General features: G+C 36.9%; 1 protein-coding gene across 1 annotated transcript in view; it reads right to left on the bottom strand.

Moving 5' to 3' along the window:
* Positions 1 to 27,941, bottom strand: part of CCDC62 (coiled-coil domain containing 62) — a gene marked incomplete at its 5' end in the record, with an annotated part of 328,381 nt that overhangs the window by 226,146 nt on the left and 74,294 nt on the right. Inside the window, one exon of the mRNA XM_053699771.1 lies at positions 17,119 to 17,220. Within this exon, the coding sequence (XP_053555746.1) occupies positions 17,119 to 17,220 (102 nt within the window). The remainder of the gene's footprint in view (positions 1 to 17,118; positions 17,221 to 27,941) is intronic.

Genomic DNA, 27,941 nt, shown 5'->3' with positions numbered 1-27,941 from the left:
GAAGACCTACGAATCTGTACAACTGAGACTTCATTTGTGAAGGTCCAAGAAAAAGGTACCTCACAGACAAAATGTGCCGAATTCAAGATAGAAAATGTTGGACCATTTCTGAGTAACCATGCAATCAGGAATCGTAGCCAGAAGGAAAGAAACAACTGAGGCCTTCTGTCCTAAGAAGCGAGAAAAGGTAGCACGAGAACGCTCTAACCACACCCAAATTATGTAACAATCTTTCTTTAAAAGAAGATGAAAAACAGGACACAGTTGAATCATATAAATTAGACACTCTGAAAATAGAAAAATAGTTAACAAAGAATCACATCCTAAGTAAACAACTTGATATCAACAGATGCATAGGCCCTAACTTAGCCCATCGAAAAACACAGATAAGGCTCCATGGAGGAGAAAACTGGATGAAAACAGAACTAATCCTAGCAATAGCCTGAACAACACCAGAGGAGCCGGCAGAACAAGGAAGCCGACAGGCTGTTCTCCAGATTCATGGAGAATGGGTCACCTGCTCAGAGAACCCGTGAGACAAAAACTAGCTGATCAACCTCCAGAAAACATCCTAAAAGTATCGAGGTTGATAGAAGAAGACCTTTCACTAGAAGGTCCAGCCCCAGATGCAACCGTTAAACTCTCAGTCTTCTGCTAGCAAAGCAGACAAGTTAACCTTTGCTCTACAACCACATGGTCCACATTGAAACAGATGACATTTTAACTAGGTCTGTAAACAGTTTGACCTATTAGGTCACAATGTTACCAGCTGAGAATCGAACCTATGGCCTTGAACATAATTGCCTGTAAAGCTAGAGCCATGCTCACTGAGATAAATCACTGCTCATACCAAAGCCTGTGTGGACGCGCAGAAGCCAGAAGAATAAAGACAAGTCTCTCTCTACCACAAACGAAGAGTGGTTAAGCAGCTGTTATGCCAATAGATCTCGGAACTAATTATTCTTTGTATCAGAATAAGTGCAGCTAAACATAAGTAATGCTATTATATCACAAATATAATTAATGTGCTTATCAGAGATTAGTTATATGTAAAGCCAAACCTCACCATATATATTTATAAAACGAGAGTAAGCGTTTGTAATCACCACATATAGGTATACCATATAAAAATGCGTTTAAGGGCTTAGTAAGGCTATTAAACCACCAGAATGCTTATTTGCAAACCAAATACAGGAATAAGGGGTTTCCGCACTGATAATATGGATTACCAATCTCATTTTTCAGATAAAGAATAAGAATAACTAAAATACTTATAGGGAAAGTGGAATATATATAGTAGACCAAAAAGGCTGTGTATAGAGAGAAAAACCCTGGGGGCGCCACAACAAAGAGTCGACATGTTCAAGTCATAAATAAGCTCTGTAGAACTCACAGAAATACCTAGAATTGTTATTTTCTACTGCAGAATGGGAGAATTTCAACATTTGTAATGTTTAAGCTCTCATCTTAAATAATTATTTTCTACCTCAGAAATAAGGGAGATTAAACGTTCATAACTGCTATAAGTCAGGCAAACAAAACCAATATATGTATATATATCCCACAGCAGAAATAAGTACAAGAAGCATCTGTAATGCTTATTCTCTTCAGTAGAGAAGTCTCTTTTCTTAAGAAAAATCAATGTGTTCAGGCAGAGATCCTTCCAAAAAAAATACTTTATGTGATTATTTGCGATCTATGAAACAAGCATGCCTGATATTGACCGTGCTGGATAAAAAAGAGAGAGCATTGGTTCTCTGACTCTGGCAACACTAAAAAGGAAAAACTTTAATAGTTCTCATAGGCCCACTGAATATGACAAATATACAAGATTCCCAAGGTGTTGTATTCACAATGGCCACAAGATGCCAGCAAAGTACCCATAATAAACAGGGAAAAGCCGGAACATTTGTGCAATATACTAAATATTACATAAATACAAAATGTAAAGTCATTGCTCTGTAAATAGATTGTAGAGCTAACTACTGAGTTAGAAAATATAAATCATAATTCAGAAAACAGCATATTTTGTTGCACATAAATATGCAAAATGATAATGCATCTAGGAGTGGATACTCTAACATGAGATTATATCCTATACAAGATTAAAGTACTTAAGCACTGGTTATTATTACCAGATATGCCCTTTACCATATAAGAAAAAATATATTGAAAGGACCAGTAAATACATTGCATTAACAACGTCAGGTTTAGCGTGTGATTGTTGAGCAGAGCTCTGAGTTGGGTAGATTAGCAGAATCAACAAATGCATGATAACAAGACAATGCAATAACACAAGTCTGAACTTCAAACGAGCAGTAGATATTAAGTAGGAGCTGCAGACTCAAAATGTAAATACAAAAAAAAAAACGTGCACAGATTGCAGATTGAAGTAAATTGAAAGTTGTCCACAACTGCCTGCTCCATCTGAACCATGAAAGTTCAACTTCCCACATAAGGGAGATTATTTATGCATTTTTATAATAAATCATTAGATAATTTTATATCCTACATCAGAATAAGAGACACAAAGCATATTTTATGCTACATAAATTCCCATATATATATATATATATATATATCTTTTAATCAGCCATTGCAACACCTGTTATACTATATGTAGAATGACAGAAAGCAGGATATAAGGCATGTAAAAGATTGTAGACAGAGCTGCATTGTACACCGGCTACAAATCAAGCTATACCCAGAGCAGTGAAGAACTTGAGGTATTTAGAAGTAGTGAGACTACAGTACTTCAACATACGACTATCTGCCTTAAGTAAAAAGTGTTGCTTGGCCACGCTCGGATGCCGAAGTAGCGCTGTAAAGTCCAGAACTGACCTATCGATATTGAGAGTCAACAATCCTAATTTGAAACCCTTGTGCGATCTGCCCAACAAAGGCCTAGCAGAGCGCTCGCCAAAAACACTGTCTGTGGTGGGAAGAGCGAGACCCTGCGCATCGCCGCAGAGTCAATGCAAATGGCACCATAGATTGCCGGCATACCCAATTTCCCATCAGACTAGTAAAGATACTAGCCAGGAAGTGCTCTCAGTGAGTCAGTTGCTAAGCTCCAACATGCACAATGTACATTAAAAGAGCCCTTGCTCTTGAAATTAATGCAGTTAATTAAACAAACAGTGTGCAGTGGTATCCGATCCTTATGTGCAATACAGAGCCGCCACCGCTGAATGGGAAACTCACCAGCACCTGTGCTCCCTGAATAATGCACCCATGGTATTTAATATGCTCCTTCAGTGTGAATACCATCTCTCCTCCTGGGCTAAAAACTGACAGGCCCACCGGTTTGTAGCCCAGTATCAAGGAGCAGCATATAAATCTACTAGGAGCTCTGAATAAAATGTGCCCATAATGGTGGTTCCCTTATTGCCTAGAAGATATAATATACATGGATAGCTCACTTTTAAATTCTATACATGTGTTATATAGGGAAGGCAACCTAGAGTGAATTATATACAAAACAGCAGAAAGGAAGTAGATACTTCAAATAAGAAGTCTTTTTTTTTTGGTCGAAGACGAAAGTGGACTTCCTGAGAGGAGGAGCTAGATGGAACACGCGAAAGCAGCGTGTTGCAAGCAGGAGCTCGATGGAGATCTTACACCGGTCATAGTCCGTTGTTGGGGTATGCAATTTACTCCCTAGGACACGACCCTACCTGTGTTGGGGTTTTTGACCTGGAAGTCCACCTTTAGCCGATTAAGGCTCAATCGCTAGAGCCACAGCTGTAGTGATCAACTATCTATGCTGAAATAGAGTGCACTTTACACTAAAAGCGGAGACTAATGCCCTTGTCACCTGAAGAATTAACTCAAGAGACGCTAAAGTAGCTCACACTGTGAGCAACGATTATCACCATATGACAGTCTAGACGGACTGATTACACTGTCACCGCCATAAAACTCTGGGCTATTGCAGTTTAACACACCTGCACGATACACCTGTCTGAGTTACGGACCAAAACAGAGCCGGTTTGCACCCAAACAGACTGATCCGCCTATAGAGCTTTAACAGATACAAGGCTACCTGCGGGAGCAGGAGCGGTTCAGAGCAGAGGCGGACTGCGGTGACTATACTGCCACTACCACAGAAACTCTGGCTACTGTACCCTGACTCACCTGGCTGAGTGACGGATCGGAGTGGAGGCGGACGGCGGTGATTGGCGTTGCACGCTGGTCTGGATGGGCTGACTGCTCCGTGTCTGACGGGGAGATTCTCGCTACTGCAGCCTACCCACCTGGTAGAATTCCGGATCAGAGCAGTGCCGGATTGTACTCTGACAGACGGATACGCCCATAGAGCAGCAAGGTTATCCGCGGGAGTAGGAGCGGCGCCTTCCTACCCCGCTATTCCAAAGATTGGCGGTTCCCTTTCGCAAGGAGTGAGGCGGCATCAGAACTGGCTGAAGGTTGTGAATAGCTGGTCTGTAAGACGGACGCCGCTGTGGGAACAAGATCTAAGGCTGGCCATAGTTGAAGTAACGGGGGTTTTTGGCCCTGAGGCAGAGGAGTGTTAAGAATAGGAGATTCTCCTTTAACTTAAGTGCTGGGCTGCAGGCTTAATCGCCGGTCAGGAAACCGGCATTATTCAGGAATTTTCACGCGGGGACAATTGCTCAGCATACCTGGTTAAGTCATTGGATAACATCTAGGTGCACGCAAGAGCAACTTCTACCGTTCCTGAGACTACTAACGTGCAAGTACTTTCCTTTTTCTGTGTTAAGCTATATCTTGCTTTTTTTTGGGAAACTATTTTGGCAATATTATTGCCCTAGGCTTACAAAAACAGTGCTAATAAAACACACGAACTAAAGAGACACTGGGATAATATACAGCTGGGTTTTTTTTCTCTGTTGTAATATTCTGTCTATGTTTTTTTTCTTTTTTGGAGCAGCACTTACCTGATCATAGCATTACATTATAGCTCCAGGGAATCTGGTATACATAGTTACAATCTTGTTAGAACACTGTATGAAACTATGATAACAAGCTGAGTATATCTATTAAGTTGTTGGTTTATACCCCTACATAGGCAACAAGAGATATTAGGAATTTACCTAGGTTGTAGCGAAGATACTGAGTCTAGGAGCCTCTATAGAAGCAGTTTGTTAAATTATTATATCACAAACAAGTCCAGATTCTTAGTCAAAACCCATACAACTTATCCAGTAGCAGATTTCACGAGATAAAAGTATTTGTCTTTATTGTTTGTTCTGTTTTTGTTTCCCCTCTCTTAGGTGTAAGTGGGTGTATTTAGATATCTCCCTCATTTGCATATCTAATATCTAAATCATAAAGAGGGGCTATATACGTAAGCATAGGCCTTAGTAACGGACTGGAGTAACTTGTATATTGGAAATTGCAGATAATTTTGTTTGAATATAAGGCCAGATTTACTAAAAACCTGGGTATATCCCCTAAGAGATAAAACTGGTAAACGGATATTTACTATTTTCTCACTACTGTAATCTCTGCAGGGTTAGGTGGCTTATGTTCTAAAGGGTCTGTGGGCTACCAAGGACCACAAACCGAAGCAAAAAGCGATAAAGTATCCTCCTACACTATTTTCTCTGTAGCAAGACTGGCTGATTTAGGCATGATCATTTAAATTCACTTAGTCTATATTATTTCACTTTTTTTTTTTCTTTTTTGCGCCCCCTAGAATCACTAGTACTTCACACAGGGATTCGTTTCCCTTAACCACATTTTTTTAGTTGCTAGCCCATATTTTTTCGGCTAGTCTCCTTTTTTTTTTTTTTTTCCCTTCACAACACGAGGAATATATGGAAAGATTCCTCACTACACACACCACAATTCCACAGATCATGCCGCCTAAAACTAAAGATAGGAAGATACGTACATCAGATGCAATGATGGACAATACTAGTGAGGGTATAAATGTAAAAGCAGATCTACAACCATTAATCACTCAGCTGAGTGACATTTTTATGCCCCAATTTGAATTTCTTAAAAATCAAATATCCAGTTTATCATCAGAACTTAAAGTATTTGCCAATAGACTCACAGAAGTAGAAGACATAGTATCTACAGTAGAAGATATATGTAACAGCCATTTCCAAAAAATATCAGATCTGGAAAAGAAAAATATGACTTTGACTGCTAGGATAGATGATTTAGAAGACCGCTCCCGGCGGAATAATTTAAAAATAATAGGTTTACCTGAGACAGAACAATATAAGAATCTCTTACAATTTGCAGCAATAACTCTCCCGCAGGCTTTAGGTATAGAACATGTGCAGGTGCCGATAATGGTAGAAAGAGCCCACAGACTGGGACCACCTAGAAGTAGAAGTAATGGGAAAAATGCCCAGAGACCAATTCTGATAAAGTTCTTGAATTTCCAAGACAAAATCAACATTCTCAGAGCATATAGGAAAGCTCGAGATTTGTGTATTGATGAAAATAAAATCTTATTATTTCAGGATTACTCGGCAGATACAGCTTTTAAGAGGAAAGAAATGGCACCTTTTTGTTCTAGGCTGATTCAAGAGGGCTTTTTAGCCAAACTATTGTACCCTGCTAAAATTGTCATAGAAGAGAAGGAGGGCATTGCTAGACTAGACAATTTAGAAGAAGCTAAAGCTTACTTTCAAAAACATAAGTTATCTCTCATTTGAAAATGTTAAGAATTTACAGGTGGAAATTTACCTCTAGAAGGATCATGCTAATATACTTACTAGAAAGGGGAAACCTGTTTAACATAGCTAGGATTTATTGGCTGTTTATCAACTTAAGATTTATGTTAAAAGACCTATTAGGTCTTGTTTTGCTCCAGCTGGAATTTTTTTGTTATTTGGTTGTCGTAATTAAATGTGTGTATGGATTTTTTTTTTTTTTTTTTTTTTTTTTTTTTTCTTCTTCTTCTCTCTCTCTGTCTCTCTCTCCCTCCCCCTTTCTCTCGTTCAATGTTTTTCTTCTCTCACCCCTAAAGATCTAAATAGCCCTATTAAGGAAGGGTAATATTAAGTGTCTTTCTTGGAATGTGGGGGGCATCACCTCTCCAATTAAAAGGAAAATGATAATCAACCAATTGGGTAAATACAATCTAGATATAGTTCTATTACAAGAAACACACTTAAAAGTCGAGGAAATTGTTAAGCTTAAAAGTAAGTGGGTTGGGGAGGTGATTGCCACTCCATGTCTCAGAAGGAAAAAAGGAGTTGCCATCTTAATAAACAAAAAACTATCTTATAGTATCCTGAACACAATCTTGGATCCCCAGGCTAGATGGGCAGTTCTGGAGATACAGGTGAATAGCCTCAGACTGGTGTTCTGCAACGTCTATGGCCCTAACAATACAGACCCTAGTTTTTGGAACAATCTAGTTGTTATGCTAACTAGATTTCTTGGACAAAATATAATTCTAGCAGGCGATCTGAATTTAATTCCCACAGATGCGCTAGATAAATTTTCGCCTAAAACTTCATCCTTTTCCAAACAGAAAGCAAAAATTTTTAAACAAGTTTGTAAAAATCTAAAGCTCCATGATATATGGCGTTTGCAGCATCCAGATACGAGGTCCTTCACCTGTGACTCTAAAAGCCACGGTTCCTTTTCACGAATAGATCTTTTTTTGATCTCGACATCAATTCTTAAATTAGAAACCAAGGCAGAGATATTTGATATTTTGATATCAGACCATGCTATAGTTTCCTTAGATCTCTATGTACAACCAATGCAGAGCAGTGAAAGGAACAACTTTTTTTTCCCCAAATTCTTAGTAGATAATCTAGAATTTGGTAACTGGCTAAAACATAAATGGAGGGAATATGAAACTCTAAATATAGAATACCGGGGGAAAATAGAAATATTTTGGGAAGCCGCGAAGGCTTATCTCAGAGGACATATTAAGGCCTATATGTCCTCAAAAAAAAAGAAGCTACAAGAAAGAGAAATCCAGGTATCCAAACAAGTTCAGAATGCATATGATAGGTATATCATTAACCCCTCTAAACAATGCAGAGATAAATATAGACTGGCTAAAGCAGGGATATTTTTATTAAAAAAAAGGTATCATGGGAAGAACTTAAACTAAGTACTAAATATAAAGGCCACTTCGGGAAGTCGGCCAAATTCCTATCCAGGCTAGATAAAACTAGGACAAAATCCAATATAATAGAAGCAATAAATGATGGGCAAGATAGAGTCACAGATCAGACTAAAATCAAAAAAGTTTTTTTAGAATTCTATCAAAATTTATACGCTGCAAAAGAAATAAACACTGAGAATAAGAATAACTTCTGGCATCAGGTTATATTACCTAAAATCTCGCAAGAGTCAGTCACTGTTCTTAACAGATCTATAACGAAAGAGGAAGTTTTGGAAGCTAAAAATAATGCTAAGGCTAATAAAGCGCCGGGTCCAGATCAGATACCTGCCGAGATGTACAAAATACTCAGGACAGAGATAGCAGATAGCTTAGTTTTACTATATAACCAATACTATATTAATGGTCTTAATATGTCTAAATATTTTTCCGAGTCTATCATCTCACTGATCCTGAAAAAAGGGAAAAATCCATTAGATCCCAAGTCGTATAGACCTATCTCACTTCTCAATGTCGACTATAAGTTATTAACTCATATTGTAGCAAACCGATTGAAAGCTTGTCTAGACCCTATTATTCATTCTGACCAAACAGGTTTTATGTATCAAAGATCTTCCATTAAAAACAGTCGGAAAGTAGCCTTGGTGTTAGACCATTTTTGGAACAAAACAGCAGATAAGAAAACAGACAACCAGGATTTCGCATTAATCACCATTGATGCCGAAAAAGCATTTGATTCTGTGATTTGGGATCACTTATTCACTGCATTGGATTTTTTTGGTTTTTCAGGACACTTTCTACAATTTATTAAAATCTTATATGACCACCCACAGTCTAGTATTTTAATTAACAATAGTTATACTCCAAATCTAATTCTATACAGGGGAACGAGACAGGGATGTCCACTCTCTCCTTTGTTGTTTAACCTGGCGATAGAACCTTTAGCGATTATATTGAGGCAAGAGCTGCAAGGTATTAGGCTAGGACAAGAAAAATTAGTATTATCTTTATATGCAGATGATCTGCTATTATTTGTTAGAAATACCAAAAGAAATATACCACAGGCTTTAAATATTATTGATAAATTTAGTTCTATCTCAGGGTACAAAATTAATACCAGTAAAACCGAAATCCTATGGTTACGTAAGACCAAAAAAAGTATACAAGAACATCCCTTTCAAGAGTCTGTGAGTATTAATTATCTAGGGATAAAATTTCATGTTGACCCTAACCAATGGTACAAACTAAACTACTCCACCTTTTTTTTAAAAATCTCTGAGAAATTACAACGATGGATCGCTTTTCCTATCTCCCTTTCGGCTAAGGTGATGATTATAAAAACTATATTATTGCCCCAATTAATTTACATAATGCAAAATCTACCACTATTCATAAAGGAACAGGACATAAAAAGATTTAACAGGGAGTGTAGCAATTTCTTATGGAACAATAAGAGACATATGCTATCTATAACAAAATTAGTACTCAAGTTTGAAGAAGGTGGTCTATCTCTCCCTGACATTAAAAAATATAATATAGCCATACTCGCGCGCTTCGCATTTGACTGGCTAGCAGAAGCTAACCATCTTACATATTGTAGTAGGGAAGAACAATTGTGCGCCCCATATATATTGAAAGCTCTGTTACACTGCCCAACAGCACAGTTGCCATACGACATAAAAAATCTGATAGTAATACGGAATACTATAGAAGCCTGGCAAAAATTAAATAAATTACTTAAACTCAAGTTTGAAATATCTCCATTTCTCCCAATACGAGGTAATCCAAAATTTATTCCTGGTCTATTTTACGAAGTGTATAATGTCTGGGCGCAAAAAGGCTTAATATATGTTTTTCAATGCCTAAACAACCATCTCCAGACGAGAACATTCGAAGACATTGCTAAAGAATTCTCTCTTTCAAGTAAAAACTTTTATGCTTACCTCCAGGTTAGACATTTTATAGTAGAAAGTAAAATATCAGAGCCTGAAGACGAACGATGGGGCCAAATTGAAAAATATCTAATATGCTATAAAGCAGGTAAACATAGTATCGACCTACTCTATAAAATTATGTTAGCTAAGCAAGGTCAGTTAATAGTTAATAGTCTTTGTGAGAAATGGAATACCCTTGACCCGGACATTTCTACAGACATATTGAGGCTAAGTCTCAAATGGGTTAGGTGTGCTCCTATTTCTACGTCTTGGAAAGAATCGCATTTAAAGCTACTCAACAAAGCCTATCTTACACCTAAAAAAATGTCTAAATGGAATATGAATTCCTTAAATATGTGCTCCAGATGTAATTATTCTATGGCAGATATAATACACTGTTTCTGGAATTGCCCCAAAATCCTGCAGTTTTGGACCAAAATAGAATTCTGGCTTATTAAAAGACTAGACAACAGGATAAAAATTGAATCTAAGCACATATTCCTTCTTTGTAACTCAGAGACGAACAGAGATAATGTTAATCTTATTAACACAGCGATTATGTTGGGGCGTAACCTAATATTAAAGAACTGGAAAAGTAAAAAGGCCCCCTCATTGTCATGCTTCACAAATTCAATATATTCTCAAATAATCTTCGAACAATTGAGTATCTCGGCTTTACAAATGCAAAAGATTAAAGTTTTTTTTTTAAAATGGCTAAAAGTTATCTTATCTTATCCACAAGATATTCAGTTTTCCCTTATTAACAACCTCCGAAGATCAGAGTATTTTGAAACTTTGATACTACAGGGGGTTTTTCCTGTTGAATGGTACTAAATGTGGTCGAATTGTGAGGGTGGAGGAGGGGAACATGGGGGGGAGGCGGGGGGTGGCGAGAGATAAGAGAGAATTTTTTTTTATTTATTTTTTTTTTCCTTTTCTTTTTCTTGTTTCTGTTTTGTCCCCTCAGATTGAGGGTTAAGGTGGTTGGATGTGAGGGTTTGGAAAACTCAAATATGGGTACTTGACTTTACTTTCCTCGAACACTGTTCTGAGAATAAGAGAGAAATATATGTATAATTTTGCTTATGTGATGCTAATACGATATTTTTCCTGTTCTATAATTGTACCCATTTTTGTGTCAATAAAAAGTATTTATAAATAAAAAAAAAAAAAAAAAAAAAAGAAGTCTCTAAAAGTCTAGGAAAAATTAGAGGCTTCCGAGCAAAGAAAAAAATTCCCCTACCCTTATTCTTGTACACCACCCCACGATTAGACAACTAGCCGTAGGGGGGATAAGGGATTTCAGGGACTTACCGGTCAGTCTTCATCTGCAGCAAAGCAATCTTCTGAGTAGTCCCAGGTCTGACAGTAGAATCTTCATCTTGACAGGGACCTGTGGTACAAGGAAAATGAGTGTAACTAACACTGTTTGCCAGAAGGAAGAATAGCATAAGTGTACTGGAAGGAGGCATGGGTAACTTCCCTGCGACATCCAAGGCTAACATTCACCACAACTCTTAGTAAAAGAATTACATGGCTACTAACAACACCAGTGCTCTCTCTTGAGGGAAATAATCCATTTAGAGCAGTGTTTCCCTAGCGCGGTCCTCAAGTACACCAACAGTCCTGGTTTTTATTATAGCTGAACTAGAACATAGGTGAAATAATCAGCTGATGGATGAGAGCAGGTTGGTAATTGATCAGCTGACTACTTCACTTGTGCACCTGATATTTCAATGTTCTGATTAGGGTTTCTTTGCCTCCTCCTGGTGGCCAGGTGAAGGATTTCACATGTTTTTGTGGATCCTCACTGCCATTAAAAGGAAAATGTGAATTATGAGTACCTTATAGTGATTATTACTATTACTCAAACGTACAACCATCATTAAGCAGAGATATCAATACATTTAATGTTGTTATTAGAAAGTAAAACAATACATAGATTAATAAGATTCTTACAATAGCTCAAATAAAAGTTCAAAATGTATTATATCAAAATTTAAAATACAGGTACATGATCTATGATTACGGCACTTTAGCCGAAACGCGTAAGACCAAGGCTGTGCACACGATCATGTACCTGTATTTTAACTTCTGATATAATACATTTTTTACTTTTATTTGAGCTATTTCAAGAATCTTATTTATCTATGTATGGATTTTAAGGATGAGTAGTCCTTCAACTATTGCAATATGCATCATTTTCTCTCCCGAGGATCCCAACACAAGTTACTCAAATTATGTGGGAATACACAAGAACAAAAAGGTGTGTTACCAGTTGATCTATGTGAATATTTTCTTTTTGGAGGGGAGCAGCATATATAATCAAGTACTCTACATAATATTATATACTATTTGATTAACAGAGTTTTGAATTTATTGTAGATTTATACTTAGCAAATTGTCATAATGCTATCAATGTCAGAAAGAAACAACAAAAGATTAGCATTAGTAAACAATACAGATACGATTAATACTTCTTTCCCCCATATAGAGGGTAGTAAAGATATCAAACTACTATTTAATGCATTAGAGGATTTAACCAAGAATGAACACCGTCACTGGTGGGATTTGGACTCTTTAAAAAAAAATATAAAAACATTAAACAGATCCCCAGGGGCTTACAAATTTTTAAAAATTGTTTGTTTAAAAATTATTCAGAATTATCTAGAAATTGGTTTGAATTATTAGATGGCTGTTCTTTCAAACTTATAGATCTTTTAATAGAGCATAGGCAAAAACTAGTGGACGAAATAGGAGTTGAAATTGAAAAAGTTAAAAAAGATTTAGAATTACTGACAAATCATCCTGATTATGGGAGATTAAATGAACAAACTTTGAAAGCAACAGATGAATACCAGAATGACATAATTGCTAGGAAATTGAAAAAGAAATTAAGAGATGATGAGGATTATACTAAAGGGGAGGTCTATACATTTAATAGACAAACTACACATAATAAAACATATAATCAAGAGTGGAAAATAGTTAATAAAGGAAACTCTTACAATAGGGCTAATTACCATCAGTCTAAATATATTCCAAACAAATCTAGCATATATCATAATAATTAACAGATGACAAATAATAGATCTAATCACACCACTCATAGACCCCCATCTAACTACCAACAAAATTTACAAACAGTACACACATTTAACAGATTTGAAGCATTATATCCTCAAGAAAGAGAACAGAGCATGTATGAAAGAGGTGAGAGACCCCCTGTAACTCCAGACCCTCACGCCAGGGGGCCAGTCCCCTATGACTATTCTGGAAGATCACTTAACCCACAAGGTTATACAGAGAGAGCATCTACATCATCAGATTCAAATCATCAACAAGGTTTTTTAGACAAACCTCAGTTGAACTTGGCCCCTTTATGGAGGAAAGACACTCATCAGAATAAGAAAAGCAACCAAGGGGCAAAAAGACCTTACGGTCAAGGGGCAGGAGAGGTAGAGGAAACACCACAAAAAAGGTATCTTCAATTTATCTGACTATAAACTCAATGATGATGAAGTAAGAGTATTAGGAAAAGGGTTTTCATATTGCCCCTCTAATACACATAGAATCTTTGATATATATGTGGCTATCAATAAATTTACATGGAAACTTTCCCTTCAGAAATATGTTGCGACAAAGGAATTAAGACGCAAAGGGTTAACAGGCAGACCAATTCTTACTAGTTCTATGAGCGAATAAAATAATGATCTTATAATATATAATGAGGTGGAAAATCTAGTAGATGGCTTATATGAGGGATACATCCACACAGAATTTGGCCCACAGTCCATGTTCATGCGCCCTAGGGAAGAGGGTTCTTTTATAGACCTCTTCCAAAATTTAGTATTAGAGGAATTAGCTTTAATACCTAAACATATACTTGGTAAATCTAATCTTTGGCCCAATGAGCAACGAGCACTTAAAAGGGTTTTCGCACAATCAAACTATTGTCATCCGCCAGGCCGACAAGGGTGGTGGTATAGTCATTCAAAACTATCAAGACTATATAATAGAGGCCAATAGAATATTGAAAGACAAAGAATATTATGTACAACTCCAAAACGATCCTACAGATATATATGCTAAAAAAATGTTGGTTCTGCTAGAATATGGGTATGAAGAAGGAATTTGACACGAAAAGAGAAACAATATTTGACACCACTAAAACCTGACATTTTATTACCATCTTCCCAAAATTCATAAGAGCACAATTTCTCCCCCTGGTAGACCTATAATAGCAGGTATTAACAGTCTGACCGATAAATTAAGTGACTGGAAACAGGGGCATTTAAATCCCCACATTGAATATTGGACCTGTGTTGACTCATCCTATCCCTTACCTTTCTGGTCGTTTCACGCAAATACATTTTCGAACATGGGCATTTTATTAGGTAAATGACTTAGGATGAGTCCCACGTGAAATATTCCCTGATTATATTTTTTCCCTGTTAAAGGGTGTACAAAATTATTGCCTTTAATTACTGCATTACAACTAGCACAACCCAGATATGGGAATGTGCCAGTATTTTTAGCAGTTATATATGTCTGGCTCTGTATTTTTCTTGATCCCACATCACTCCTCACTAATCTGTCTTTCAGGTTAGGCACTCTTGTATAGGCCATCATCGGGGGATCCCTAAAGGCAACAATATCAGGGTTACAGTCTCTAAGAATATTCCAATGCTTATAGATGATCTTAGAGATATCTTTGCTATAAGGGTTAAATTGTGTGACACAGACCATGCGTTGTGGCTTTTTTTCTTTTTTAATAATAACTGGTCTCTCCTCCAGAATCCTCTTTTTTTCTTTATTTATTAAAGGATCCGGATAACCTCTCTCTTTAAACCTAGTGGCCATTTCATTTAATCTCTGTTCTGCCAACACGCTATATGTCCCTATTCTCTTAACCCTAAGCATCTGGCTACGTGGGAGAGAATTTTTTAATTGGTCTGGATGATAACTATCAAAAGCCAATAATATGTTTCTGTCAGTTGTTTTTTTATGTATATCCACATTTAACAAACCATCAGGATATCTATATATTACTGTGTCCAGGAAGACTATACTTTCTTCACTAAAAGATACAGTGAACTTTACACCATTAACAGCATTATTCAGTTGTTCAACAAAGGAGAGGAGAGTTCCAATGTCACCCCACCACACGCCAAACACATCATCTATGCCTTTAGGGATCCCCCAATGATGGCCTATACAAGAGTGCCTAACCTGAAAGACAGATTAGTGAGGAGTGATGTGGGATCAAGAAAAATACAGAGCCAGACATGTATAACTGCTAAAAATACTGGCACATTCCCATGTCTGGGTTGTGCTAGTTTTAATGCAGTAATAAAAGGCAATCATTTTGTACACCCTTTAACAGGGAAAAAGTTTATAATCAGGGAATATTTCACGTGTGACTCATCCTATGTCATTTACCTAATAAAATGCCCATGTTCGAAAATGTATTTGGGTGAAACGACCAGAAAGGTAAGGGATAGGATGAGTCAACACAGATCCAATATTCAATGTGGGGATTTAAATGCCCCTGTTTCCAGTCACTTTTTGGAGGCTGGGCACAGTATTTGCCAACTAAGGTGGCAAATAATTGACAGTGTATGCAGGTTACGTAGAGGGGGTAATAGAGAACAATTGTTGAAACAAAAAGAATCCTTCTGGATCCATAAGCTTAATGATATGATCCCTACAGGTCTGAATAGGGAATTTGATTTGGCAGTGTTTCTGTAGGTTTAATCATTAGTATAAAAAAAGTTTTGAGATTCAAAGGCATCTTCTCTATTTAAGTATTGTTTTTAGGTTGATTAACAGGTCTATACATAGAATCTAGTAGTCTGTGCTTGAAAATTTAAAGGTTAGGTAGTCTGTTAAAGTAAAATGTATTGTTGTATAATTCCCACTAGGTGGTGCTATGTTATTGTATTGTGATAAGCATGTGAAGGGTTAAGGTTTTCCCTATAAAGGCTCTGTACACACCTGTTGACCCTATGCATGATTAAGGGAATGGCTCCCGAAACGTTGCATTTGCTTGTACCTCAATAAATTTCTAAGTTTTCCTATAAAATTTTGGTGCTATGTTATTGTATTGTGATAAGCATGTGAAGGGTTAAGGTTTTCCCTATAAAGACTCTGTACACACCTGTTGACCCTATGCATGATTAAGGGAATGGCTCCCGAAACGTTGCATTTGCTTGTACCTCAATACATTTCTAAGTTTTCCTATAAACTTTTGGTGCTGTGGAATCTTGCTTTGTTGTCTTACATTGTGTCTGACTGTATATTGTGTAAAACTTTATTACACCAGGAGGCGCCCTTTTGTTCTTGTGTATTCCCACAGAATTTGCTTAACTTTTTCCTATTGGATTGGGAAGGAGCAGCCGACAGTGGAAAGTAAAGAATCCTCTGGAGTCTCAAGAAGGGACAGAACTAAATAAATATTTACCATATATATGGACGTTTAAGATAAGAATTGCTTAATTTAGAACATTGTCTAGTTAATATTTTGCCTAATTATTAACATTTTGGGCAACATAAGATCTGCCACAATAGTTGCTATAGCATTTTGTAACTTAAGATTGGCTATAGGATTTGCTATAATATTTTGCAAAGCTGTTTTAGTGTATTGCGCCCCCTTGGGTGGTGACAAGGTGTGTTACCAAGTTGATCTTTGTCAACACAAGTTACTGCCTACTTCAAGTTTGCGGTTACAAGTTTACGGTCCTGTCCTCATTAACCTGTGATGTCACTCATGCCTCGGAAAGAGAGCTGGTCACGGTTATACAGACCAGATCGATCAGAACCGTGTGGAGGGGCTTGGCGGCTATCACGCACTGAAGTTTAGGAGTCTGAGCAACATAGTAAAACAAGGCTACTCACTGCTCAAGGGTGGACCAGAAGGCAGCACTGGTGAGGATGTGGGTTGAATCGGGGGGGGGGGGCAGGTAAGAAGAAACACCATTAGTGGCAAATATTATACACTTATGATTTGAAGTCTGCAGCAGGAGAGTTCATTTTATACGCATATCAGCACAGGTGAACTATCAGGGTTTGGCCAATTAAAAGTAAAACAATACTCACCTGCAAAAACCAACTCAGCCTGCAAATAAGTACTTTCTTGCTTAAGACGAATGATTTCCTCCCTTTGTTCATTATTTTCCACAGTCTTTTGTTGGAGATCATCTATAAAACATACACACATATTTATCACAGATGTTTTAACTCATTCATTACTGAGCTTTAATTACTTTTTGAAATTTGGAGGTTTAAAAGCACAAGTACAGAAATCTGATATAAACATTAATTCAAATGTTTGGCACAATTTAACCCCTGAAATAAATGAAAAAACTCAACACCCCATGCTTCCGATTCTGGCCTGTACATTTTCATTTTGTATATCACAGGTACAGTTTGTGCAAAACAATACTCAATCCTGCCCAGTAAATGTATGTGATTTCCCCAGCACTAACTACACATGTGCAAGCATGAAACATTTACAAAGCACTTTTTCTTCTCACTTTTTTTAAGTTTACATTTTTTATGAGTAAATTATATATATCAAAAATAGCATATAAATCATATGATCTGATAATACATACTACACCAATTATACACTTATTCACAATGATCACTTAAAGGGACAGTAAAGTCATAATTAGACATTCATAATTCAGACAGAGCATACCATTTTTTTTTTTTTTAATTCTTTATTTATAATCCAACAGAGTAAATATAATACAAACACTTCATTGGCTTTTCCATTCCAAGCCATAAAAGAGGCCTTAAAAAACAAAAATAGTAATAATACCTGCATAATGTAGATTCACATAAACAAACAAATAAAAGAAATGAAAAGACCAATCCAGATCTGGAAGAAACTAACCTCTATTAATTATGTAAATATACTCTGTTGGTGCTTTTTGTTTTATTCTCAAAAAAACAACTAAAACCAACAAATGAAAAACAAAACAAATCAACAAACAAACAAACACAAAACTAAACAAAACAAAACAAAACAAAACAAAACAAAGCAAAAAAAAAAAAAAAAAAAATGGGGGGAAAGGGAAACCCCCTTTACCCAATCTCCCTCCACATCTCCCTTCAACCACCTACCAGTTTCCTAGCAGGACTGTTTCTGAGTGTCGAAATGGAAAAATTATATGATTTATTTCAGTAGTGGGAAATATCTTTAAAAATATTGCCCATTTGCTAAAAAATTTCCTAATATCTTGTTCATTGTCTATATTTGTATCTCTTTGCTCAAGTATGCATTGTTTTTTCATGCAGTTCTTTACTTCAACAATACTTGGAAGTGCTCGACTTTTCCATTTTTTGCAAATTAGGTACCTGGTAGCCAGAATAGAAGAAATTACTATTTTTTCATTAACTTGCTTACCAGGTCCCCTATTTACACAAAATACTATTTGAAAAAATGTTAAAGTCACAGGGGCTATCTTTAAAACAGTTTTTAGCCAGTATTCTAGCTTGAGCCAAAAGTTTCTTATTTTAGGACATGCCCAGAACATATGCGATAAGTCTGCTGCAGGATATGCACATTTGGGGCACCTATTAAATCCAAAATTGCCACATCTGAGGCCCCTCCCAGGTGTAAAGTAAGCTCTATGAAGAAGTTTAACCTGTGATTCACGCCAGGTAGCGGAAAGTGTGGTCTGAGCAATTTTATTTAATGATAATTGAAGCAGCTTTGGTTCGACATTGCCCTGAGGGATTAATATGTTCCAATCCGCTGCCATTTTGGATAAAATTGGAAGACCTTTACTAGCATTAAGGTAATGATAACAAGGAGCTATGGACATATGTCCATTCCTGGCTAATACAAGCCAGTCTTCCAGTTTTCCTAGTCCCCAGCTCCAACCCCTTTCCTTAGTTATTTCCGAGACAAAATGCCTTGCCTGTAGATAAGCAAAGAAATCTTTGTTAGATAGATTAAATTCTGTTTTTAATTCCTGAAACGTTTTAATGCATCCCCTATTCCCATCTATTATTTGATAAACTTTACTCAGGCCAGCATTATGCCATCCTTTAAAGACAGCCGAGTTAAGGCCTGCTTGAAATTTCGGATTTCCTCTTAAGGGCAGATAAGAGGAAGCCTTAGCATTAATTGATAGGAGGTTGGCGATTTTATGCCATGCCTTAAGTGGGTTAAAGATTGTTTTCAGTTTCTTAATTTCCGCAGGTACTTCTTTTGTTACAGAATGTAATAATGCTATTGGGAGGTACGGGGTGCAAACGTCTGTTTCAAGTTCATTATTTAAGACATAATTATTGGATAAAATCCAGTCAATTGCTATCCGTGCCAAGAAGCAAAGATTATAAAGCCTTAGATCTGGTAGTGCAAGTCCACCATATTCCTTTGAAATTGACAATTTGATAAGGGAAATCTTTGATCTTTTCCCCTGCCACAAAAACTGTATAAGTGAACTGTTAAGTGTACGAATATCTTTTTCTAATAAAATTATCGGAGTGTTTTGAAGAATGTAAAGCAACTTTGGGAGAAGAACCATTTTAAATAGTGCGATTCTACCAGAGATTGATATAGGTAAGTTCTGCCATGACTTAAGTTTATCTCTAATAATTTTCAATATTGGTGGAATGTTGAAATTATATAAATCTGAAGAGTTAACCGGAATACAGATCCCCAGATACTTAAAAGAGTCCGTGACCTCCCAGAAAGGTATATTTAAAAGAGATGTAGCGTTCTTCCTAAGCCAGAATATTTCCGATTTTGTCAAGTTCACTTTATATCCAGAGAAGGATCCAAAGTGATCCATTATGTAAATCAGCTTGGGAATGTTCACTTTAGTGTTAGCCACATACAAAAGCAAGTCATCTGCATATAATCCAATTTTTATCTCGTAATTATGTATTTTTATACCCTCAAGAAATTGTCTTATCCAGATTGCTAGGGGTTCAATAGAAACATCAAAGAGAAGCGGGGAGAGGGGGCACCCCTGACGCGTCCCCCTGCCCAGTAATATATCAAGTGTGAGATTATTGTTTATTATGAGTCTTGTAGAGGGCTGGCTATATAAATTCTCCACAAATTTAGAGAACTTACCTCTAATACCAAATTGCATTAATGAATTTATTATGTGTTTATGAATGATAGAATCAAAAGCCTTTTCAGCATCAATAGATAGGATAGCAAGGTCAGGGGCGCCCTCTCCCCGCTCCTCTGAGCCCGATAAATTCCCAAAATACTCCGCAACAACCAGTAACTCTCTAATTTTTGCAGAGGAATTGCGTTTGTTTAAAAACCCTGCTTGATCAGAGTGAATGATTTTACCTAGTGCCCCCTGAAGTCTAGATGCCAATATTGTAGTTAAAATTTTGTAATCTGAATTCAAAAGGGCTATTGGCCTATATGATTCCTTACATTTAGGATCTTTGCCAGGCTTAAGTATTAAAGTCGTGAAAGACGCAGCGAAGGAAGATGGAACAGGTTTAGCATTTATGTAATAATTATTGAAAAGATTACACAGCAAAGGGGCACTTTCCGCGGATAATATTTTATAGAATTCACTAGGAAGTCCATCTGGACCAGCTGCTTTATTTGAAGATAATTTAGTAATCACTTTCTCAACTTCTTCTATAGTAATGGGAGAATTTAAGGTGTCGGCAGATTCTGCTGATAATGTGGGGCAAATAATTTTACTCCAGAACTCATCAGAGTTCATTGTATCATATGATTTGGATGCATAAAGTTCTTGAAAATATTCAAATAATGCCTGTGAGATATCTTCAGATTTTAGCAATAATTTCCCTTTATATTGAAGTTGTTCAATACTTGACTGCTTTTTCTCATTTTTCACTAATTTAGCCAGCATTCTACCAGATTTATTGCCAAACCTATACATTTTGGCCTGAAGTTTCAGTTCCTTTTGGGCCTCTTGTTGCAATATAAATGTGTCCCTTTCATTTTTAGCGCGGACATATTTCGCCCAATTTAAAGGAGTTTTATTCATGAGAAATTGATTATATGAATTAATCAAAAATTTACCTACTTCCTTCTCTCTAAATCTCATCTTTTTCAAAAGCGCGGCCCTGTAAGCTATAATCTCCCCCCGCATCACTGCTTTTGCAGCCTCCCAAAATATATCGGGACGATCTAGATATTCGCTGTTAAAATGCACGTATTCCTCAAATTTACTTTTGAGCCAATTTTTAAACTTAAGATCAGGCGTCAAAAAATAAGGGAATAAGAAACGAGATGGGGTAGGTAGTGAATGCATATTATGGAGTTCAAGGGAGATAGGACCATGATCTGATAGTGTAATCTGAGCTATTTCAGATTTGACCTGAGAGATAGGTATATGTTCATCGATCAAGAACATATCAATGCGTGAAAGAGTTTTATGGGCTTTGGAAAAGCAAGTGTATTTCTGAACATCAAGGTTTTGTGCCCGCCAAATATCTCGTACTCCTAGGTTCTGCATAATTTTCTTAAGCATCTTAGATTCCAGATTATCTTTTTTTTGTTTCAGCCGTTTGGTGTTACATCTCAATCTATCTATTGGACATTGTAATGCCATATTGAAATCCCCCCCGATAATTAAGTGCCCGGTGGCATATACAATAAGCCCAGAATTCAGGATCAAAGACATTGGGGCCGTATACATTACAGAGTGTATAAACCTTGTGGGCAATTTTAATCTTTAATAGAACATACCTCCCCCCAGGATCGGCCTCAGAGTGGATAACCACCAAATCAATTTTCTTCCCTATTAGTATAGCTACTCCCCTTTTCCTTCTCACACTGGGTGCAAAATAAACTTCCTTAACCCATGAGGCTCTTAATTTTAAAGATTCCTCTGTACTTAGGTGTGTTTCTTGTATAAAACCTATGTCTGTTTGTGTTTTCTGTAACTGAGCAAGAATAGCCTTTCTCTTAGTAGGTGTTGAGATACCTCCCACATTCCAAGAGACTACTTTATATTTATCTACCATCGTTACCTTTTATAAAACAAGAGGGAGAGGAGGAAGGAGAGAGGGAGAGAGAAAAAAAAAAAAAAAAAACCCACAGAGAATGCCCACCCCTTGCCCCATGACCCACTTGATAGAGAGTCACGGGGTATCCCCCATTTAGAACCTGCATTTCATTTATTCATTGATTGACATATTTAGACTATACTCTTATTAAGGAGGTGGGTCTAGTGAATTAAAGAAAGTTTCAGCTTTATGAGCTTCCTGAAACCAGTGTGTGATCTCATTTACTGTGACTTTAAGTTTAGAAGGGTAAATTATGGTGGCCCGATAGCCATGCTGTATAAATTTAGTACATATAGGAACTAGTTCTTTTCTTTTTGACGCTGTATCAGCCGAAAAATCCTGAAAAATCAGGATTGGAACCCCTCCAATACTGATTGGCTGGTACTTGCGGTAGTGTTGAAGTAAAACCGTCTTATCCTGAAAATTTAACAATCTCGCAATAACTGGTCTAGGCCTTTTTCCACCTTTCATATCTGTGCGAGATGGGCCAAGTCTATGCGCTCTTTCAACAATAATAGATTGGTAGTCAGATGGAATATTAAGAATTTTAGGTAATGTTTTAGATATGAAAGAGGAGAGATTTTCATATTGTTGCTCTTCTGGGAGTCCTATAATTCTAATATTATTTCTCCTAGAACGATTTTCTAGGTCTTCTAGCTTGCTATAGACTTTTTGAATTTTAGTATTTAGGCCTTCCAGTTTAGAATTATGCGACATTGTCAAATCCTCAAGGTCCGACACCCTCTGCTCGACTTCTTGTAATCTATTAGAAAATTGTCGTACTTCCTGAGTTAATACCGAGATATCTTGCTTAATTTCAGTTCGCAGAGCATCAAATTTAGGGGAAAGAGCGTCTGAAATACTTACAACTAAGCTTTGAATATTTATTGCTTCCTGCACTGTAGAACTATTTGATACAATCGCTTGGCTGTCACTAGTGTTCTCTGAATTGCCTTTGTGTTTTCTATCCTTATTACGAGCCGCCATGGCGGGAGAGGGAGTCTTGGACAAATTATGGAAAAATTTGTCCATGTGCTGAGAGTGAGAAAGTTAATTTGTGTAAAAAAGAGTGTACTTGTGAAAAAGTGTTAGGAAAGTGCATAAAGAGTGAGTCAGACCCCGCATAGGAGATAAAGAAAGAGCAGGGAAAAATGTAGATGTGCAAAGTGGGAATTGTGTAGTGAGTGAGGGAGGTGAGAAAGAAAAAAAGGGAGAAAAAAAACGTGTAAGAGAGAGGGGAAAAAAAAAAAAAAAAGGGGGAGGGGAAAAAAGTGAAGTAATGTGAGGACATGACAGTGCTGACACAGGTGAAGGGAATTATATTTTAAAAGGGTATACTTGTGGGCAGTGATATATAAAAAAGTGCAGTGATCTGTATTTATAGTGACCTAAGGTGACTAGTGTAAGATCCTAGGTAAATGCAATTTATTCTAATTGTAAATAAACCTTATTCATGTATTTAATTCTGGCAAAGGCAAAATTATAAGGGGTTGATAGCAATTTAAGTAGCAAGATTCTGAGAAATACTCAGATCCTAATACTATATTAATAGCAAGCAATTGCCTATATAATTAATCTGGTCTGATAGGCACTAATGATGGGAGCTTAGGAACTCAGAATATTTAGCTTTAAAAGCTTAACAACAGGTTAATTTAAAAAATACTTTAGACCAGGTAAAAAACTCAAAGAGGCATTTACTGCATATACTTACACAAAAGGAGTATATATTCCCTTCAACCTTCAAGAGTAAAAAGGATGATAGGTAATAACATTCTGACCGTATGTTATCAGCCCTAGTAATCCATATTTAATATACAAGATATTCGTCAGAGTGTAAATCTGAACAGAAAAATTAGTTTATAGTAATATGTAGAGTAGATGCTTTCTTATGCCTCTATGCGACAGTAGCAGATTGGTATTGCTATGTTTAATCAGGCAGTTTTTTTATATTTCTATACAGAAAAGATAAAAAAATCACTTAGGTGAAAGCTAATACATTGTTCTCACATATTTAAATATCAGGCCTTTCCCTGTGTAGAGTTAATTCAATTATTCAGATTTTATGCACCTGGTAACATCAAAATAATATTGATACAAATAATGTTTTTTATATATATCTCCGATACCAAACAAAAAAGTACCAACAAAGGGGTTAAACTCCCCTAGTTTCTATCATCAGTAACTTAGGATGGCATCATTAGTTATTATATCAGGACTTATAACCAAGAATACTGATCTAGCTATATATGAGAGAGTTGAGGATCTTTTCCAGTATCTAACTAGTTAGTAACTTTTGTACTTTATTTCTCAATAAGGCTATATGTTCAAATTTATCATAAGCCTTTCTGTGAAGGAAGGTATTTGTGTCTTAATTTGTAAATATTCGTAGGGGAGACGATTATACTACCCCCCTCTCCTTTCCTCTTCCCCCCCCTTCCTCTCTCTTTCCCCTTTTTCTCTTTTTCCTTCTTTATATAGAGCCCTAGTTTGATATGGGCTTTTCACTCTGTACCTATATAGGCATGTAAAGGGTACTCTTCAATGCCTTAATTAAATATCTCTATACAAGAAAAAAAAAAAAAAAGCCAAAAGAAAAAAGAATTAGATATTTGTTAAATCATGGGTCAAAACAGTTGCTATCAGCCCACAGTTTTTATCGTGGAGTAAGTAAAAAAGTCCATTCTCGAGGTAACAGTCTTTGTATGAGTTTTTGTAAATGTAGCAGAGAAAGTCAAAGTATTTCAGGTGTAAGTTCTGGTGGCTGCTGAATTGCAGTAGAGAGAGATATTATATTGTGCGGTATGTTTTTTGAATGATACTGAGGGAATACATACAAGAGTCAATGTATGTGTTGCATACTTTACCCATTCCTGACCAGGGGCACAGAGTATTCAGGGCGACTCCTCTAAGAGACCGGGCCTCCCCTACACGCAGCACCGGTGGGAGGGGAAGCACCGGACAAGCTGGGAAAGAAAAAATCCCGGAGCGAGCTGCCTGAGAGAGCTCAGATCGAACGCCAGGAAAATGGCAGCCGCCAGGATCCAGATGGACGAGAAAGTGCAGGAGAAAGATCCGGACCCCTCACGCAGCACCGGTGGGAGGGGAAGTCCGGACCAATCGAGTACGGCGCCCAGGATATCACTGCGCCTCCGCTTACCTCCGTCGGCAAGATCTCCGCGAATCAAGGGACATGAAGGTCCGCGCCAAGGCCAGCAGCAGCCGACGAGCCAGGAATCCTCACTCCAAACCAGGTAGGAGATGCGAAGATCAGCAAGATCAAAAAGAGGCCGTATGCTAAGTCCTGGTCAGGATGGTTCGTTCACCTCAGAAACTATGAAAGGACAGGTAGAATTAAAGCCAGGGCAGCAATATTTATGTAAGATCCTGCGCTGTTTTAAACAGGTCCCAGCTTCTCTGCCGTAGATTTGTTACAGTTCTGTCCTCTGAGTTGGTAGCAACGGCCGCTCAGAGGAGCCAGCAATGAGGAAAAGTTCAAAATATTACCGGCATTGGGTTTATTGATTTAGCCAATAGTTATCCTCTCTGTGCTTCTCCACTATTTATTTTAACAGGTTATTAGTAATTTTGAGTGTCAGAAAACAGAGAGAGTTTTGCTGAAAACTTTGTAAGTCCTTAAGAGTACTACTTAATGCAGTTTTAGTGCTTTGGAGTGGCACTAATTCAGACTCCGGTAGCGGTAATTTTGGCTATTCAAGCCGCCCAGGGTCTAGGGTTTTGGGCGCAGATTTCCCGCCATCAGGCTTGAAAGAAGGTGAATCAGAGCAGGTGTCTTACGTGACCATACACCTGAGCTCCTCCTCCGGAAGCCAGCAGACAGAGCATACCATTTTAAACAACTTTCCAATTTACTTCTTTTATTTAATTTGCTTCCTTCTCGTTATCCTTTGTTGAAAGGTTTATCTAGGAAAGCTCGGAAGCAGCAAAGAACCTAGGTTCTAGCTGCGGATTGGTGGCGGCATATATATACTGTATACACGTTTGTCATTGTCTTACCCATGTGTTCAGTTAGAAACCAGTAGTGCATTGCTGATACAAAGAGAATGAAGCAAAATTTGATGATAGAAGTAAACTAAGTTGTTTAAAATTGTATGCTCTACCTAAATCATGAAAGTAAAATAAATTCTAATAAAATGCAGGAAAATACTAAATTACGTTTGTGAATATAAGACAAAATACAGGAAATCCCCTGTCTACAGTCTGTTGTCTTTCTGCTTATCATTGCTAATAATAAACAAGAACAATTTATGTATTATCAATAATTCATTTTAGCAATCAAGAATGCACAAAAACATAATTTATGCTTACCTAATAAATTCATTTCTCTCCTGGTGGTGAGAGTCCACAATCCATTACTCCTGGGAATTACTCTACCAAGCCCCAAAAGCTCTATAAAACCCCTCCCACCACACACTTACCATAGTCTAACGTATAGCCAAGCAAAGAGAGGTAAGAAAAAGGACAGCCATAAAGGAACAGGGAAAAAAAAGATGTGCTGAAGAAAAAAAAACTAACCCAAAAAAAACATAAGGGTGGGGGTCTCGTGGACTCATCACTAGGAAAGAAATTAATTTATCAAATTAAATTATGTTTTCTTTCATACAGGTGGTGAGAGATCCTGAGAACTAATAGTCACGTTGCGGAGTCCATGAATAATAATATAAAGGGAGGGATTTAAAAAAAATATTTTCTTCACTGAGAAATTAAATACACAACCCCAATATTTTTTTTTTTTTTAATGCAAAATAAATAAAATACATCAAACAGGCAAAAAAGACAGCTGCCTGAAGAACCTTTCTACCAAAGGCTACTTCAGAAGACATCAAAATGTTAGAATTATGTAAAAGTATGTGAGTAGCTGTATTGCAAATCTGATCAACTGAAGCCTAATTCTTGAAAGCTAAAGAAATGGCAACTGACCAAGTAGAAAAGGCAGTAATCCGCTGCGGTGGAGGCTGACCTGCCTCCAAGTAAAGAAAAAACAAGACTAATGGCACTACTATTGAATGTTCGTGGTAACTATGGCTATATAAACCTTCAAATGATTAACAGAGTCAGGTGCTGTGTACTTTTTTATTCTGAAAAGAAAGGAAAATTTAAATCCTAGGATTGAAAATGGTGTACACTTATTTAGCACTTTCACCTAAGGGGAAGTGGCTCTTGTGTTAGAACAATTAAGTCCAGGGGAGGAAAACGGTATTAACCGTAACAAATTAAAATGTAACCTTTATTAGGAATCACAATAAAAATAACTGTCCACAAACAAACATATATCATTCTATTAAAAACACAGAGTGTAAATGAGGATATAATATACAGTGTGTTATATTAAACACAGAAAATTGCTGATGGGGTTAATTCTTAACCTAGGATGAGAAATCCATAGCCAAGAAGAAATATACCCTTAATAAATAGATGGTATTCGGTACTATTGGGTGTTTTCACAGGTGTTTGGTGCGACTGAACATTGGTATTCAACTTGCTAAAATCAATAGTACACTGTAATAGCGTAATTTGCTGTGCATTAAGATGTTCATGTCACCTTTAGTGTACTTGCAACGTTTATTGATGGTTAAATTGAATATGCGTTACTATGTTGCCACTCGTGATACTATATGAGATTGAATATGCGTTACTATGTTGCAACTCGTGATACTATATGAGATTAAATATGCATTACTATGTTGCCACTCGTGATACTATATGAGATTGAATATGCGTTACTATGTTGCCACTCGTGATACTATATGAGATTGAATATGCGTTACTATGTTGCCACTCATGATACTATACGAGGATATAATAATCCTCCTTCATTCACAGTTATCTATAGTTGTTGGTAATACCCATGTCGAAAATAATATATACGTTCCTAT

The sequence above is a fragment of the Bombina bombina genome, chromosome 2 (assembly GCF_027579735.1).
Source record: "Bombina bombina isolate aBomBom1 chromosome 2, aBomBom1.pri, whole genome shotgun sequence".
NCBI lineage: Eukaryota > Metazoa > Chordata > Amphibia > Anura > Bombinatoridae > Bombina > Bombina bombina.
The sequence above is the reverse complement of the archived record's forward strand: the minus strand, read 5'-3'. Positions and strand labels throughout refer to the sequence as shown.